The sequence below is a fragment of the Amphiprion ocellaris genome, chromosome 2 (genome assembly GCF_022539595.1).
Source record: "Amphiprion ocellaris isolate individual 3 ecotype Okinawa chromosome 2, ASM2253959v1, whole genome shotgun sequence".
NCBI lineage: Eukaryota > Metazoa > Chordata > Actinopteri > Pomacentridae > Amphiprion > Amphiprion ocellaris.
This window is the reverse complement of record NC_072767.1, coordinates 16,903,312-16,922,977: the sequence shown is the minus strand read 5'-3', so window position 1 is coordinate 16,922,977 and position 19,666 is coordinate 16,903,312. Positions and strand designations below refer to the sequence as shown.

The 19,666-nt window shown below is 37.8% G+C and overlaps 1 protein-coding gene across 14 annotated transcripts in view; it reads right to left on the bottom strand.

Annotated features, from left to right (window-relative positions):
- The window catches only part of LOC111583585 (SRY-box transcription factor 2), a 201,601-nt gene extending 182,202 nt beyond the window's left edge, over positions 1-19,399 (bottom strand). For 13 of the 14 annotated variants that reach the window (XM_055018375.1, XM_055018376.1, XM_055018381.1 and 10 more), the window contains exons 1-3: positions 19,274-19,399; positions 9,901-10,201; positions 9,533-9,596 (exon numbers count right to left, since the gene is read on the bottom strand). In XM_055018375.1, the coding sequence (XP_054874350.1) occupies positions 9,533-9,596; positions 9,901-10,056 (220 nt within the window). In that variant the 5' untranslated portion in view covers positions 10,057-10,201; positions 19,274-19,399. Of the gene's footprint in view, positions 1-9,532; positions 9,597-9,900; positions 10,487-19,273 lie in introns of those variants that run through there. The other variant, XM_055018359.1, reaches the window with a different exon arrangement.
- Positions 19,400-19,666: the final 267 nt, after the last annotated feature.

Genomic DNA, 19,666 nt, shown 5'->3' with positions numbered 1-19,666 from the left:
TTTTAAGAAAGACAGCTTCCCAGATTAGACTGTGTAGATTGCTTACCTTTACTCACACACAATCTGTAAATTAGAAATTGCTGATTAACTAACTAGTTAGGATTATGATAAAGAAACCAACTGGAGATAAATTATCAAAGGAGAGAAGTTAGATAAATATTATTAGTAATTTAATTAAGCAGTTGTAACACTTCTTCAGTGATGTCAGATTAAAAGATACATTAAACTTTATTCCCAGACCATCTTTACACGAATGCAGGTAAATGTGAGCACTTGTCTTTGCTATTTCGAGAAATTTTAGTGTTCAATTCCGTATTATGGTCCTTTTTGTGAACACTTTCCAGTGATAACTGTTGTAAATTGTTCTTACAATTTGTAGTGATAACAGGTTCTAAAGTACTTGTAAATATTTGAGATCAGCTTTAACACATGATCAGGTACTTGCATATAGCACCAACCTGAACAATTTATGATGTCTACAATGCTATGATTGAAGCTATTGAATTCTACACTGTAATGGAAACTAAGTGTGAAAGAGCCCATTACATTCCAATGAAAGTTTGTACCGTCTCACACCTGCCCTCCTGCAGTAGAAAGCCAACTAATTTTGATAACAGACCTTAACAAAGCAGTCTGAAAACAATACTGTTTGTAGAATACTATTTGACATGTTCACATTTCTTTCACCCACAAACACATCACGTACACTGGCACCCCGTCATAATATGCACGCATATGTCATCATTAAGTTCCTTTCATTCATATTGTGCCTTGTACATTGTAAAAAACAGCCTCTGCACACAGTCAGCCAATGCTTCCACAAACACACACACACACACACACACACACACACACACACACACACACACACACACACACACACACACACACACACACACACACACACACACACACACACACACACACACACACACACACACACACACACACACACACACACACACACCGTCCTCATGCAAGGGAATCAGTTCACAGGTTAAGTATAGAAGCTGTCCAAATCAGTAGGTCAGCTGGCAGACTGAGGAAATGACGGGCTTAATGACTAGCTGCTGCTGCTAATGACTGTCTACACACAGCTAGCTGGGCAGAAGAAGACCCTGACTGACAGATGCACACACACATACACACACACATACACACGCAGGTGCACACACACACTCACAGATTACAGATGAAATCAGCCCTCAACCTCTCCTGCTCAATGAGCCGTAATTGGTGGTGAGATCCAACCACCCAGTCCTGAGCAGCGCAGGCCCCACCCACTACTTTAACAGCCCATTAGCAGTTATTAGAGGGTCCTCAGGGAGCTGTATGGGTCACAACACACTGCAAACCTAACAGAGATTAATCACCCATGAGATTTAATAGAGGCAAAATACTGTGTGATACTGAAGTAGGTGAAAAGATAACTAGAAGCAGCTGGACCTAAAGATGAAATATTTATTTTGATTTTGGTAGCTCCAGATATGCTTCACACTCACAGGCCCCATGCAGGTCAATGCAGTGCTGTGAAAAAGTGTTTGCCCCGCGACAGATATCTTCTGTTTTTGCGTATTTTTCACACTTAAATGTTTGAAGTCATCAAACTAATTTTGATATAAGACTAAGATAACCCATGAAAACACAATTATTGAAGAAAAAATGTTGTCCGGCCCACCTTGCCCTATGTGAAAAAGTTGCCCTCTTAGCTACCAGTCTACCAAATGACCAAATGCATTTCATTCAGTTTCACCATCCACACTCACATATGATTACTGTCAGGCTTTTTGAATTAAAACATCACTAAATAGAGCCTGTCTGGTGTTGTGAAGTAGCTAAATGGTGTCAAAAAGCAGCACAAGATACCACATTCTAAAGAGATTCAAGAACAGATGAGAAACAAAGATATTGCTGAGGTTCTGGGACTCCAGAGATCCACAGTGAGAGACATTAATCACAAATGGAGAAACATGGAACAGTGGTGAACCTTCCCAGGAGTAGCCCAACTACCAACATTTCTCCAAGCGCATCGACATCTAATCCAAGATTCACAAAAGAACCCAGATGAGCATCAAAAGAACTGCAGACCTCACTGGTTTCAGTTAAGGACTGTCTACATGATTCAACAATTAGGAAGACACTGGGTGAAAATGACGTCATGCAAGCGCTGCAAGCATAGACTCTATGGTTGCAAGGCACAAACAAGTCCTGATCAAAAAGGACAAAAACAGTCGTCCAGCATTTGCAAAAAAAATATCTGGATGAGCCCCAGAACTTTTGGGATAACATCCTGTGGATTGATGAGTCAAAGGTAGAACTTTTTGCAAGACATGGGTCCGTTACATGTGGTGTAAAGCTGACACTGCATTCCACAAGAAGAACATCATACCAACAGTGGAACATGGTGGTGGTAGTGTGATGGTTTGAGGACCTGGACAACTTGTTATAATTGATGGTGCTATGAATTCTGCTCTCTATCAGACAATCATCCCGGAGAAAATTCACCATCAGTTCATGACCTACAGCTCAACACAAATGGGTTCTGCAGCAAGACAATGACCCAAAGTACACCAGCAAGTCCACCTCTAAGTGGCTCTAAAAGAACAAAACTGAGGCTTTGGAGTCACTGAGTGAAAGTCTGAACTTTAATCCACTTCAGATGCTGTGGCAAGACCTCAAAAGGGCCATTTGCGCTTGAAAACCATTTAATGTGGCTGAATTTAAACTATTCTGCAGAGAAGACTGGACCAAATTCTTCCATGGTGATGTAAACGGCTGATCACAAGCCATGGCAAATGTTTAACAGCAGTAGTTGCTGCCATGTGTGACCTAACTAGTTATTAGGTTGAATTACTTTTTCATAAGTTTTCAATAAATCATCACTTAAAACTGCATTTGTGTTTTGAGGGTGTTCTCTGTCTAATATTAAAATTACTTTGATGAACTGGAACATTTCAGCGTTAGAAAAATAGAAGACACCACGAAGGGTGCAAATACTTAGACTGTAGATTTATAAAAGATTTTAAAGTGCTGCTGGTTTTTCACATCACAGCCTAACAACCTTGGCTGCAATATGTTCAAAGAATATAAACCCAGTGGATCTCTTAGATATCAATGACGAAGTCAGCTTGTTATACCTCATGTCAGAAATAAACAGTGCAAAGCTGCTGTTAGCTAAAGATCTTTATCACAGCTGGCATTTTTTTGGCATGTCATAGCAGGAAATTCAGGTGTATTAATGATAGCTGCATTCCACTTGGGGGAGATCCAGCAGCTGTGCATGTTGGCTCATTGTCATGGTTTACCAGGACACTTTAAGAGGCAATTGATGATGAAATTAGTTTCACCTGTGCTTTTCCTGTAAGGACAGATCAAATTGTCTGCTGTGAAACAAGGTACAGAGCAGCAAAAACAGATGTAACTAGTTCCTTGAAATTGTTAAAAGTGCCCCAATTTAAACTACATTCACATTCAAATTAAAAACTCTGCTTTGCCTTGATTTAGGACATGATATATAATTGTTTAATGTGTTTGGAAATGTTACTCTAATGTATTTTTTAGAACTTACACATTTATTATCTCCAGTTCTATGTCCAACACGTGTAATCCCACACAACTAAATTGCAGTCTCACAAATGTTTTGAGGAAAACATATTTTCTGATGGATTACGTTTGTTTGTGACGTATCACAATTACATTTCAATCAGCAAATGTTTGCCATATATTTTAGTGTTATTTTATTGTGTACTATAATTTACTGTCACTACTGTGGTGGAGAAACTACAGTTTTCTTAATTACTATTACACTCCTTTTCAGTCAATTAGCTATATATAAGACCAGATGGGACTCATTGCCCTGTATTTTAACTCAAACCATGTTATTTTCCGAAACTCAACCACGTAATTTTGGTGCCTTCACCAATCCAAACAAAGGAAAACAAAACTTCAACAAAATAATGGTCCACCATTGAACATCAACATCTGTCTCCTGGGTGAAAGTCATTTGGTTGACTTATACTTCAGTCTCATGAAAAGGCGTGTTTATCACGGACATATCTGGCATTTGGTCTTTCATTGCATGTCATGCTGCCACAAAAAAAAAAACACCCAATCCCTGACCTCTACCCTTGCCTTAACCATTGTACGTGTTATTTTAACATCATAAAATACACAAAAAAAACGTAAACATGCATACACATTCCATAATATCACATTGTAACTCCCAACATCCTTCACTCCTGCCTGTCTACACAGACATTTGTGGTTCTTTCAAACTAAAAAAGACCTTTCATACTAAGTTAGTGTTAAGCTTCAATAAGAAAATATATTTGTTTCAAAGGGAAACTCCATTTCTTTCAAAATGTAAATAAGAATTCCATTTAGTTGTATAGGACAGTCATTTTTGAAAGACAAGGTTATTATCTCTTATGCAGGTGCAGAAGAGAGGAAGTCTCCATATCTTGTAAATGAAACGAGATTCCCGCACAGTTTTTTCATGCATGACGCTGAATCACTACATCAAACTAATGAATCGTCCTTACTTTGAAGCCAGTCAGCAGGGAATGAAACACTAGTTTAATGCACCAATTCAAGGTGTTAAGAGCAGTGTGTGGAAATCTCCTGTTTTGCTATATTGTGAAAAGCCAACAGAGTGTGCTATCAACATAAAGTACATAGTGTACAGTTTATAGTTTTAGCATATACTGTGGGTTAGTATTGCCTGAGAAGACAAAAATTGTATCTGAAGGTTTACAATTCAAATCTATCCTGAACATGTTTGGTTGTAGTTCTGATACATAGTTTTGGTAAAATGCATCGAAAGAAAAAAAAAAAGAGTCAAAATATTGATATGGCTGAAAAAGAACTGTAGTTAAAGAAGTCATTAAGAAGCCAATGTATTCTTATCTTCTACTCTCTTTTTCATCTTCACACACATAGACACACACATGCAGACACATACACACACACACACACACCTGGGCCAGGGCTGCAGTGGTTTGTTGGCAACAATCAGAGCGGTGATGCGTGCCATGTGACAAAGTGACTGCAACCCTCCAGGCAGACTGGGACTCTGCCTGTTAGTGTGTGGGAACACCAAGATAGCCCATTATCTATTCTGTTCCAATTGAATTTTAACCAGCGTATTTGTTCCAGTGCAAATTCTGACATTTCAATATGCCAACTGAGAAATCAGCTCATTTGAATGTGGCCCGCTTGTTTATTGTTCCCTCGATAAAAAGCAGGAATGAGGAACAGTGGGGAAACTTCACTAATGGGGTGACTGAGTCTTCACTGGTAAAGCAAGGAAAACTTCAACCGAGTTTCTGCAATGTTCACTTAATTAAATAGAAGACTTTATATGAATGTTTAATACACCCAGACAAAATACTATTTAAGACTAGCAGGGACAGCAAGACCTACAATCACATCTTGCCATTTTGATATTGGATCATTTTTGTCAGTACTTCCATGCTGGATAGAGTTGCAACAACTAGTCAAGTCTTTGTAAGTGTATAAACAAATACTGTTTTCAGTCTCCTAAAAGATTTGCTGCTTCTCTCAGGTTTATATAATATTAGATTTAACTTGACCTGTTGGTCAGACAAAACGAGATATCTGAAGATGTCAGTCACTTGGCATTTCTGACATTTATAGACTAAAACTTTTACTTAACTAAAAGATTATAAGTTTAAATAGTAGTTGGAGCTGTACAACTGAGTAAAACAACTCAAGAATTGTGACCTGATACAGATAAGCTGCAGAAAATCACACAATGGATTATCTTGAAAATAGTAATCAATTCATTCAAGTCTATTAAAGTGTTTGGTAAAACTGACAGTTGCCCATTTTGAGCAGTACTTTTAAGCAGCCCTAAAAAACTACTGTGCAGAGCTTAAGGTCTACAGAAGGAAAGGCAAATGTTCAGGATCTTCTAAGTGATAGTAAAGACTTTTTTTAATACACCCTGTGATCTTTTCTGTGGAGAAATAAACACTTTCGCTGATCAGCATTGTAGATCAGCACATTTGTGTATTAACTGAAGAGGATGCATCAGAGCTTAACATGAACTTGGTTAATCCTTGAAACCTATGGGCTGGTTTGAAAGCCATGCTTTCTTTTGTTTTTAAATGCTGAAATCACACCATTTATCAGATTTGGAAACTGCAAAAACAGAAAGACTCATAGAATCATTTAAAAATTCACAAAAAAAACACACCATTTACACCAGATCACGTAAAAAACAAACTTCTGCGCTCTTCAGCTCAGCTTAGAAGTCATATCTCAGTCAACTGCAATCAACAGTCCCATGAGGAAAATGCTGTGACTTTTAGGGTGAACAGAAGGCTGTGTTTACACTGCATTAAAAAAAAATTGTCAGCAAGAGAGAGAAATAAAAGATATTTCATCAATAAATGAATAAAGCTCAAAAACAAGACACAAAAAAGAAAGTGATGGGTGAGTTAGAACATACATTCAGCATGGTGAGACATTTCTAGAGCAGTGGGAAAAGGTCCAAGCTTGTGGAGGTTGAAAAAACGTAAACAGGCCGAGTCATATAGACTATCTATATCATGTGGAGTCAACATTTTTTTCTCAGAATTGGTGACACCTGTGGGTACTTGTACATGTACATCTCCATTTTTTGTTACCATTTTTAAACAAAAAATGATCAATGAAATTAATGTTTTTGTGTTGTTTTTTTTTTTTAAATAATTGCAAGTATTATTATGCACATGAGATATATTTGAGTTCTTTCTACATCTTACCATGGTTGTCCTGTTTCCATAAAGGTGCAGGACTTTATGCTGCAGTGATCAAGACTAAGTAAAAATGTGATGAGTAAAAAAACAAACAAACAAAAAAAAAATGTCCTGAAACTTCACGGAAATCAACAAACAACAATTACTACAAAAATCTCGGCTATAATGCAGCTGTTACAGCCGACTACATCTCCATCACTACAGTTGCTCATCTAATGCTATGTCAAACTAATCACTGCTGGTTGACACACAACACATATCTACCAGTCCACCGTACTGTAAAATACATAGACATATCTGGTCTTAATTGACACAGTGTGAATTTATTTGGTAAAAGCTTGAATACAACAGACAGTCATGTGCATGGAAACGCTCTGCAGTCCTGCTTTAACAGTGGACACTTGTGTGTATTTTCATGTTTTTTCCACAGTCGAGAACCTCAGGAAGGCAAGCAAAGCAAGCTAAACATAATCTACTTTAAAAGTCTGTTTTCAGTCTGTTTTGGTTGAAGCTATCATGTGGTACCATCAAGAACAACTGCTGTTGCTATAGCTACCAATTGTTTAGTATATTGTGCCCAAGGGATAGATGGGACTTACCAGCATAAGCTGAAATCTCTCCCTTTAGTCATTAGCTAATGATCAGCACATTGGTAATCTCAGACACTTAAGAATCATGATGTAAAGTGTGACATGGCTATATTTTTTGGTTCAGCCAGGAGTGGAGCAGTGGGAGTTTTGGGGGGCACTATGGTGAACGTAAATTTCACACAGATATTGGACACTTGAATAAAATAAAATAGAATGGGGTAAATAATGAGCGAGTTCACACAGCACAGATCGTTTTTATCAGGAATCTACTAGTCAGTCATTTTCTGTGGTCATTGTAGACATGATTCAAACAAAACTTGCTGTTTTCTTTAGTCATGGTGTAAGTGTGATAATTTATCTCCAAGACACCTCACTGCATATTTCTGCAGAAAAACATTGTACCCGTGAAATATTCTAAACACAAATCCTACAGCTGATCCTGAAGTGACGAAATTATCAAAATCTAGTGGAAGCTTTCGCATTGCTGGAAGAAGTATTGAGATCTTAAACTTAAGTAGCAATGCCATCATGTAGAAACACTGTTACAATTGAAAACATGCATTCAAGAACTTAAAATACAAAACTGTTAGTATCAAAATGGAAAGTATATAAAAGTACATTGTGTGCAAGTTCCAACATTAGCTCTATTCAAAACTGTGATTATAAAACACAATTTATGTGTTGATTATATTTTATATTATCAGTCTGAATCTGCAAAGTAAAGAACAAGTACAGTTCTTTAATATGGTGGAGTAAAGGGAGTAAAAACTACAATGTCTTTTGTGCCTTTGAACTGTAGAAAAACATTGCAGAAAATGTAAATGAGCCACAAGTACTGAAAAATGGTACTGTAGCAGTTGAAGTAATTGTGCATAGTTACTTTTCATCACTGAAAGTAAGGCAGCAACAACTGTTATTTTACTGATATATGAACACATTCCCTGATTTTTATCTTGAAATACTTACAATAAAAGATGCAACAACTCAAACACGAAACTCTCCATGCAACCTCACTGTCAACAGGCCAGGTAAATGGACGACACCGTGTATTCAAGCCTTAATAGCCTGATCTGGGATTGTAAAACATGTCTGAGTTGCTAAATATTCATTTCAGAGTACCAGGAAGTTCTGTTTAATGGCAGAACTATACCGTTATAATGATGCCATATGAGAGGAGCACAAAGCTTTGAAGCAAAATAAGAAGAAATAATGCAGTTTTGTCAGTGAAAGGACAAACAGGCACTCACTTTTCAGTATTATAAACAACACGTAATGCTCTGTAAACACAAGAGGATCATTTGATGATAAAGTGCTGTAATTTACTTTCTATGGGTACCTGCTTCCCGGCAACCTGCGTTATCTGATCTCCAGTTTTGTGAGAGACTTACAAAACATCCCTGAATGTTTCTCAACAGCCCCAACAGAAGGAGTGACTGTTTTGAAACAGGCTGATTTTGGGCATTAACATCCTCTGTTGCTTCCTTGAAAATGTGTTAAAGCAGATTGAAGTGTAGAATTCCAGAAAAAAGACAGAGCATATTCTAAACTACTAAAGATTGCTCTGCTGTATTAAAATGAAGTTTTGTCTTAATTAACTTGCGAGGAATTATTACAACAAAGACACCTCGGAGTCTGCCTTGAATGACATCTGTTTGACAACTTTTAAGGTTGTTTTCTAGTCTGTACGAGGACACACAACAGTTCAGTCAATTCTGCATTGTGATCTGCCGCTGTGACTAGGTACTGCAGAGGTACTGATTTAGTGATAATACTGTTCACAACTAACATGAAGCATCTTTTGTGAAGTTTAGATTAAAACATATTCTGAGCCTTTATGATATTTAGTTTTGGTGATAAACACTCACACCTGTACTATGACAAAGTCAACGACAGATTAGTACTTTGTCACACAAAAACCTCTGAATCTGAGAAAAATACAAGAGATCAACAGCTGTAAAGCCGTTAACACCGAAGAGACAAACGCACTGGATTGCATGACTTTCACTCATGCATTTATGCAGAGGGTACCTAATTTAGACAGAAAGAAAAATAAGTAAGGAGGACAGGCAATGGCTCTGTCCAACATACAGCCGATTAACAGGTGAGAAAGAGATATAGATGTGAGATTGAAAGAGTGTCAATAGGAAGCAAGAGAAACAAATATATACTATCATAACTCACCTGTCTCTGCACTGCAGGAGGACACTTGAGGTATCAGTCCACTCACTCTAAACCAGGAACGAGTCTGCAGGCCAGACACAGATACAGTGAACATTTAGGTAAAATCTTAAGACCTCTTGTCAAGACTAATCTAATTACTGTAACTTTAAGTAAAGCTGCACCACGGCTAATGCAGCTAAATTCTGCTGTATTAGGTTTTTAAGCATATAATCATTTACCATTGCTCTGACTGCATCTAAGGTGAGCTGCTTGTAGACGTCATACAACATCTGTTTAATTTATTCACTTCACCGTTCCTGAGACTTGTCAATTTAGACTAAGTTTAGTTTGCACAAAGAGAAACGCATTACTATAGCAACTGGTCTGACCTGTAATAATCCACGAGAGCAGTCCTCCCAGGTGTCACTCAGGTAACAATCGAGCAGTTCCATGCAGGTAAAGGCTGGGTGTCCTTCAGCAGTCAGGTGCTTAACTCCAAAACGTGGAACAGAAGGATGAAACCAGTCAGCTGAAATCCTCTTCATGCCCCTCGTAATCCTTCAGCTCAATGATCCCTGCAGCATGTTTTTTTTTCCTCCTCCTCCTCCTCCTCCTTCTCATCTTCATCTCTGCTCCATTCTCCTCTGCGGAGGTGTTGCCACCCATGAACGCAGGGCCAGTCAGATGCACCTGCAACAGGACAACAGGTAAGAAGAGATCAGCAGCCCTTAGTGCCGCTGAAACCATTCTTTCATCCCTCTTCTCTCCTCAGCATCGACAACTCTGTCTGTTCCTCGGAGTGTCTCTGCCAAGAGTAGCCGGGCACAGCAGTCCTGTTTTGCCGCTCTTTGCCAAACACACAAACACACACACATGCACAGAGGAGAGTGTTGTTTTTTTTTTTTTTTCTTTTTCTCAGCAGCCGAGCTAACCCTGAGCCGGGGCCCGGTCTGCCTTTGAGATGCTCTCTAGCCCACAAACACAAGACGGCTTTCATTATCTTGCCCGTCGCAGCGCAAGGCCTAGCTTCTAAAAGCTACTGATTTCTTTCTTCCCTTAGCCCCCTGCACAAAGGGAGGGCATTTTGTAAATTACTTGCTCGTTTCAGACCAACAAAAGGTACTTTCATTGAACCCTCCCTCTCCCCCCACTGCTCTCCCTCTATCCTCCCGCCATTTGATTTTGCTCAAATTTGATTACAAGGCTTGAAAAAGGAGGGGAAGAAAAGAGAAGAGGAAATAAGAAAGCCCCACAGATGGCGTGTTCATTCAGTGCTGTGAATGGCTTTATATGGGCTGCCTTTATACATGTGGCAATCCAAAGACGCTTCAGCCGCTCCGCTAAAAAAAGAACTTGACAAAATTATTGGTTTGGCGGCTTTCTTACACGACTGACATGGGGAACTCTGAGAAAGAAAGTCTGCCTTCTCTTCCTTTCTTTGGCTCTTCTTGTCTATGCACCTTACACCCTCTCTGAGTTGCACATCTTGATCAAAACAAACTAAAAGAGGTGTCTAATTGTAAGAGAAAGAGTGTGTTTGCTTACACGTGTATGTGTTGTCATATTAATAACCACCTGCCCCAAGCCCCACAATAGGCCACATTCCAAGACAACAAGGTCGCACATTCAGCAGAACAGACAGCAGGAAAATTAATAACATGAGAGACACTGAACGTTGGATTCAGTTATAAACACGCCTACAAATCCTGCTCAAATCAAACAATTGAGACTGAACTTGAAAACGTTAGCCAACACAAAGCACAGAGCGTTCTGTTCTCTCACAGGCTGTAATCCTGTTTCCACAATGGACCACTCACTCTGCACTTGTTTTCCTCAGGAGGATAATTATAGGTCTCTAGACACACACATACATACATACATAACGCAGCTCTGTAGCTCTGATTTTCTTTCTAACACACACACATACGTGTATGCAGCAGAGTAGCCAGAGCAGAGTGAACTATGACTTGTTATCCCATTACACACCACAGTCCACCCAGATGAAGAGATGGTCTGGGACCTCACATGGCCACTCTGGTCAGAAAGTATAATGGACAGGAATAAGTAAATTCCTGGATTCACTGACCAGATATCAGAGTCCAGTTCAGAGGCTGTGTCATTCCATCAGTGTGATGAAACAGCGGCCATCACTCAGGTCAGTTGGCCAAAACAGCTTCTTTCACTGGAACAATTTCAGTCTTTGTCAGTAGTTACTGTATATTGTACTGCATTTCTCTCTTTGTTTTGTCTTTCATTATGAAACAACAAAAAAAAAACACTTTATATATTGAGCAGCTACCGAATTGGTCTATGATTTAGGAATGGGTCTACGAGAACAAGTGAAAGAACGAGATCTCAACATGATTACATCCGCTTAACCATAGACTATATATTAAAAATGGACGTAGCAACCGTGACATCATCTATGAAGACTTAAGTTTGGCCGTTACCATATTAGTCTTTTGAAGATGGATGGGGCAGATGAGACTGAGATCCTGAAAACCCAACACATGGTGATGCTGTAGCAATCTGTTAATTACAAGGTACTCCTGCCCTAAAGTGTCCCCTGCTTCATTGTCTATTTTACTCTAAATGGGACTATGATTTACAAAGTGAACCTCATGCTGCAGGAATCGTACAGTCCCCATGAATGGGTAAAATTGCTCTCAAGACCAAAATCATTTCTGTACCAGGCTGTGAACATTTATTTCTGCTATAAAATTGGACATTTAATAATAGTAAGAGAAATTAATACTTTATTAATCCTTTACAGGAAATGGAGCAAGTCTTAAGTGACCAACTGAGGAACTGCAGTGTCTGGCACTTTGATTATGGCTTCATGTTTTAGCTGCAGAGATTGTTGCTTGCACACACCATAGCATATACAGCCTAGACTAATATGTAATGAATGTCCCTATATAGGCTTATAAAATACATATATGGACATGGACTGTGGTGCAATAACTAAACTTCTGATTTACATGCACAATAAAGCCAAATGCAAACACTGATAGCTCTTGTTTCCACACCATAGGATTCCATTTTTATCAAAAAACTACAATGAAAATCACTTGAAAGAGCCATACTGTTGTATGCTGGTAATATTCATTTGTTCATTCATCTGTTTACTATTTTTATTTCCTCTTTAGCCAAGTATTAGACAAGAAGAAGAGCACTGCTATCAAATTTGCCAAATAAATATTGAGTTACAGTGAGGAGACAGATAGACAGTAGTACTTAACAACTTTTTCTGAAAATATTTTATTTAAAGTCCAGTCCAAACTTCCATAAAGTTCTTGTTTCTGTCCAAATGGAATAGGAATTTTTAAAGATCCCCTACTTATAGGTTCATAATTATATTTTGGGAATTTACTACAGTATATTTAAAGGAATTAATGTTCAAATAACTAATTATTTTTCCCTTTTGACACAGTGCTTCAGCACCTCACCTCACCTTCTGTCTGAAATGTACCATAACCCCAGATGACTGAGGTTAGGCTCTAGTCAAAAAAAAAATAATGGTGGACTGCAAGGAAGCTGTTGTGTGGCAAATCGGCAGCTTGGGAGGCATTATTCAGATGTTGTACTTGGTGACGTGAATAAGTTACTAAAGAAACACCTCAGGGCCATAACACGCTGAAGGAAAGGAAAAAGTCAGAAAGCATAAAATGGCTCTTTAATGTGTGTGAATGTGCATGCACGCACGCTCACTCACACACACACACATATAGAGAGATATATAAATATATAGAGCTAGTTAACCAAATCCCATCTTTGAAAACCTGGTCTTCTTGTAAGGCTGCTTGCCTACATCTAACAGTTACAAATATAACAGCTAATTGATGAAATTGAGACCAGGGGAGAAACCTGATCTCCCCTGGAGGCAAAGCAGCTTTTGTAAAAAAAGATCATTTCCATCCAGTAGCGAGTATTGTTTCAGTACAACAAAAACCCTTCACTGCACACACCAACCTGAACACACACACACAGTCACACATACAGAGCTTTGGAGAGCAGAGATATACAGCTATAAAACGCTGACAGGACAGAACGGCAGCTCTTACAGCTTCCATATCTACCACTTTAGAGATATTAGCACTACCAGTCATCATCACCAGCCGACCCACATTACATTTTCCCTCCAACCTGCCTGACCGAGGCTCACTACAGTGGAGTACAAACCCACTTTCCCAGAGATGCCTCGATTTTTTTTCCCTTTTAAATGAGGACAATTTGATTTTGTTATTACTGATGAGGGCAGAGATGCCCTCAGTGGGCAGAGAACATTCATAATCAGCAGATGGGTCTCCATCTGCAAACCTGAAGTAATTATTGTCTCAAGATAAAAACGAAAAGCAGAGGTGATTTTTTTTTGAAGGCGAAAATAAACTAGAGATAGAAATGACCTTAATATTATTTCTCTCTCTGGGCATTTCCAATAAGAGTATTCCATCATAGGTTTGATAAAAGGATTATGTGGCCAGCTTTATGTGGCTGGAGTCAAATCTGGATATGGAAGGAGAGCTATTTGATTGAATAATTCTTGTTTCCTTTCTGCCAAGCTTGCAGTCCTCTTTGGGAAAAGTAAAAATCAGCATTATGCCAGATTTAGACATGTGCTCTGACTGTCTGCAGACGTCAGTCTGCTTATATGTCTGACTACCAGCCTACATGTTTGCATGTGTAAAAATTGAATGACTGTATTTCTGGTTTCCACATTTCAAACAAATATTAGAATAACACGTGTCTGTGTCTGAAAAACACATTTTGAATTTATAGTTGTGGTCAGCCGTCTCACAGGCGTCTAAACCAGGTAGACTACTCCCAAAGTCCAAATGTGGTGAACTTGTAGCACATTTAAATCTTGTGTACAAGATAAAAACTCTACATTTCATTAGCTGCTTCTCAAAGCACAAATCAAAACCAGAAATCTGCAACAATCTGAAGTCTCACTAAGCACTGTTTACTTGACTTTGTTTTATGACTGTACGGTTTCCTGTGTATTTAGCTCTGTCAAACTGGCCTAGCAGTCACTGTGCAGTCATTCTGACAGTCTACAAAACACATAAACTTTCACTTTGGCGTTGATTATCCAATTCTGCTGACTCTGTATGTTAATTAACCATGGAAATCCACATACCTCAACAGAAACTACTTCACAGTGTGTGCTATTATGACGGTTATTATGGAAATATTGAACAAACTTGAAAAAAGAAACTAATAAAAAAAAACACAAGATTGCAAATAAAGTGACACTGAGCTTTAGTTCTACCTGTAAAATGAAATTGAAAAGGCAGGATATTTTGTGGTTTTGTTCTTTTTGTCTATTTGCAGGGTCATTCATTTAACATCCCACAATCTCTAACTTCTTTTAGAGCCCATAATGATATTTTTCAATGTAGAATGTGATTTATTGTACACAAAAGTACTGTTCTCTAAAAAATACCCAGTATTTTAACACTACAGCCTAAACCAAAGATTTTTATATTAACTGCATGATGAAAGGATAACACTTCCCTCCCTTATTCACTTTCCTCTCTTATTCTTGGTTCAGTCAATGTTAGCAGATTTGAATTGGTCTGCTGGTGTTTGGCATAAAAATTGGGCAAAAAAAAGCAAATTCCTTTTATGAATGAATTTTGATTTTAACTGTTCAAATAACAAAGCATTATTCGTGAGCTGTCAGAGCAGACTGCCGTTAAGGCGTTTGACCTCAGAGTTTAGTTATCATAACAGGGTTGTGACCTCATGACCTGCAGTCATTACTGCCGTCTCCTCCAATCAGCTCTCCAAAGCGCTGATAAAGCCCTCAGGGACGAAACAGGCTGCTGGAATAGAGGTGACATTAGATTTATGTATGTGTGTTAGTACTGCTGGAGTACATGCACGCCTCTGTGTGTGTATGTTGTCATGTTTCATTACTTATGAGGACTGAAGAATTCTCATAGTAATAGAAAGCTGGGGTAAACCCGCCAAACTGAGTTTTTCTTTATATTATGGTATTCACTTCTGCAGCAGCTTAGTTTTGGATTAGCACTTTTGTAGAGGGTCAAGATAAAAAATTAAGAGAAGGTCAAGGTTAGTAATGGGTTTAAATGTGGGGTAGTTTGTGGCTAGAGCTTGGCTTTGGGTAAAAAGTTGGGTTTAATGCATCATACATCACTATATTACAAATGGTCAAATGCCAAGCAAAGATTTATTCTCTTTCGTGCACAGACTCAAAATATCACTGAAGTCGTTAAGCATAAATCTTAAGTCCAAAAGTTGCACATTATATTTGCATGTAAAATATTATTGCTTTCACTTGATAGTATTTGCTTAAAAGTGAACAGAACATGAGAGTACAGAGGCAACGATGGATAGATAGACAGATATATAGATATAGATATAGATAAATATAGAAATGTCCTTATTTTTAAAAGGAAAGCAGTTTTTTTCAATGAAGATAACATTTAATGAATCAGAAATACAGTCTAGACATTTTTAATGTGGTAAATGACTATTCTAGCTGGAAACGGCTGATTTTTAATGGAATATCTACATAGAGGTACAGAGGAACATTTCCAGCAACCATCACTCCTGTGTTCTAATGCTACATTGTGTTAGCTAATGGTGTTGAAAGAATAATTGATGGTTAGAAAACCTTTGTGTAATTATGTTAGCACATGAATAAAAGTGTGAGTTTTCATGGAAAACATGAAATTGTTTGGGCAACCTCTAACTTTTCAACGGTAGTGTATATATAGTACACAGTCAGATAAAAAGCATAATAGCAGATTGAATTTGGTCCAATTTCTTTAGCAAGTACACAAGATTTACTTTGAACATTCTTATAATGCATCGCATTCAGACATAGAATAATGTCGGTTTCAGTCACACCCTGGACATTTAGAAAGTGGTCACAACACACCACTATCTAAGACCTGGCTAGCTTCTCTCTGTCAGCAGACAAAGGTTTGACAGACCATGTGAAGTGGGAAATGCCCCTTTCACAATTAAAAGATGAGCTAAATAAAAATTTTAAAACAGGTGCTCAAGGTTACATTGAATGCAAACAGTAAATAGAAACTGAATAGATATGTTTTATAGAAATAGTTAATCAATCAATCAATCAATCAATCAATCAATCAATCAATCAATCAATCAATCAATCAATCAATCAATCAATCAATCAAAATTTATTTATAGAGCACTTTACAACACTCAAGGTGACCAAAGTGTTTTCCAGTTCAAATCAAACAGTAAAATTTGAACAAAAGCAAATTAAAAGAAAGCAATAATAGAACACATGTCAAGAAAATAAAATCAAATAAAAAGTTAGTTAAATGCTGAGAAGGTAAAATAAGTAAAAATAAAACCTTCATAATGGTGAGAGATCTTCAGGGTCAAGTTGCTCATGCTTTGTCTGTTGTCATTTTTTTTAATATATAAATGATTACATGTATAAAGTGATAAAACCTATCACATTAAATTTTTAAAAATTCAGGATTGCTTTCTATGTGATAAAATCTCTTGTAACTGAAATCTTACAGGACCTGAATTAATTCTGTGCTATACTAAAAAGTCTTTCATGCAAATTATCCATGTGCTGTGGCAGCCTAGTAAATTTGTCATTGCTTTGAAATGTCACAGCTAAAACACTTAGTGTGTCAATATGTATTGGGTTCTCCATGGTGAGAGAATTTCTAAAATAACTCAGTATCAACGCAAAAGGCAAAATGTCTTTTTGGGAAGATATCAGATGATATAAAGGCAGCTTTTTCAAAATAAGAAAATCTGCAAGTACCAGCAACAACTTGTTTGACTGACAAGTGAAAATATAACAAGCCATATTTGAGGTAATGTAGATATAAATAAATGTATATGTATTTAACTGGAGCTCATCTTCTTTCAGTCATGTCATGATGTCAGTATTGCATTTAATTTTTACACCACAAAAAACACAGAATTTCTTTGATCCATTTGTCCTTTCTTACACTGCAGATCAATTAAGACGTTATGTACCTTCACAGGCCATTTTAAATTAGGATTTGGGGATTATCATTGATCTCAAGACGTCTAGGTGAGACTAGCAGGCTAAATGGTGGCAAGTGAATTAATTGAACTTGTCTGGAGAGCCTGTTGCATCCATTATCAGGACAGAGCACCATCCCTCTTAAGTCATTTTGATTTTACTTGTGTCAGGTGAAAGCGTAAGTGTTGTAGGTCACACAGACGTATTTGTAGAATGTATGGCTTCCAATTAAAAGTACTCCGCCTGTTACGGCCTGTGGTGGCACTGCTATTTGACAAATTAAACAGTAGGTGTGACATTGGGAAATAATATTGAATTGGTCTACAATCTGTGTATGTAGTGATCAGGCCATCTGTTCAATTTTATTAAATGTGTCATTAGAGTAACTTCAACATAATTTAAGATTTGACTAAGGTAAGTTAATAGAGTCCAGAAAATAAGTAAATACAGTTTTCCATTGCCTGTAATTTAGATGTAGAGGTAATTCAGTAGAGAACAAGACAATCCAGCTATTTCTTTCCAAGAGTAAAACATCAAAATATGCTTTTCATCTTTGACCTTCAGTCTTTTGTGACAAAATCTGAATTTCTGACTGAACAATTTGGATCCAATTTTGTAACTTCTTTTTAATTATCACAAACAACTCACCAGTCAAGTCAGACAAGTTTTTCATACAGACGCGTTTCTCTCTGAACACTTGCTTTTACTGGTGCTAAAATGTATTTTCCAGTGGATCAAAGATCAAAACAGCACTTAATGAAACTTCTACTGGGAGGAAATAAAACAGACTCTATAGCTCTTCAAAATAATTTGTATCTAATCTTGTGACATCAGATAAATCATCATAGGAATCAAACTGATGAACACAAGGCTAAATTATATTATTAAAGATAAAGAAATTCAGAAGGACTCAAGACTGAAAATATCACATAAACATGGTAAAGGTAGCAAATTAACTAAGCAGATTTCAAAAAGCTTCGTATTCACAAATACATGATGCCAAAAAGCCAAAAAGAGCACCACGCCTACTGGCAGAAAGGAGTCATTCTCATGAAGTCACTCCAGAAAATGATTGGTCAGGAAAATAATCCGCTGACAGGAGGTTAAAACCTGACTCAGTCGAAGTAGCACTGACTTGGCACAAATTAAACCAGCAGAGCAGGACTCAGGAGTTTTCTTATTACTTTTGTTCTCATAAACAATGTAAGACGGCTTCACAAAATTCCAGATGATGACCACTTCTCCAGCAGCAAAAACTTCTAAGCAACTAAAAACAAAACTTTCATTATCAGACAAATTTTTCCACGAGGAATAAAAATCAACAGTGCTAAGCTCACTTTTCTGTCAAAGGCGAGGCAGGTCACCTCAGTCCATTTACACTCCTCCTAAGTGCACAAAGCAAATGCCACGTCTAACTGCAAGTCACAAAACACAAAGCAGCACTGCAAGAATCAAAACTTAATATCATCCCTCCTCATCTCCTCCAGGCAGCCTCACACTCTACCTCCTGAGTGAGTTAAAAAAAAAAACTCTCTGTCCCTAAAGTATCTTATTGTCATTCCTAATCAGTCCTCAGAATCATAAACAACCTCACAACTTTTTTTTATTATCATTATTACTATTCAGCCCTATCTGCTTATGCAGTTCCCAGAAGGCATTGCCTTTTAGACTTTTCCTCTCCGGTGGCAAAGATGTCGGGAAAACAAATAACAGCTGAAAACAAAACAAAACAAAGTCTCCTGAAATACCTTGTGGATGCCCAGAGGAAGGCGCTGGACAGACAGATGAGCAGATAGGTTTCCTCTGTCCTCCTCTCTCAGGCTGCCTCCTCTCTCGGCGTGCTGTGGAGAGTGACTGCTCACAGCCCGCCTGGCATATCTAATTAGAGCCAGGCTGTTGCCACTATCGGGCAGAGGATCTACCTCTCCAATCTCTCCTGACTCAATCTTCCCCATCTCTGATTTTCTTTTATATTTATGCTGGAATATTTAATTGTAGACAAAAGGTTACTCTGGGCTCTATTCATCGCACACAGGCAGAATAATCTCCTTTAAAAGGCTTGACATTTCAGGCTTTTCAAAAGGGGCTGAAAAAATTATATCCCCGCTTTTGTTAATCAATGAAGTAGAACTCCCCCGAAC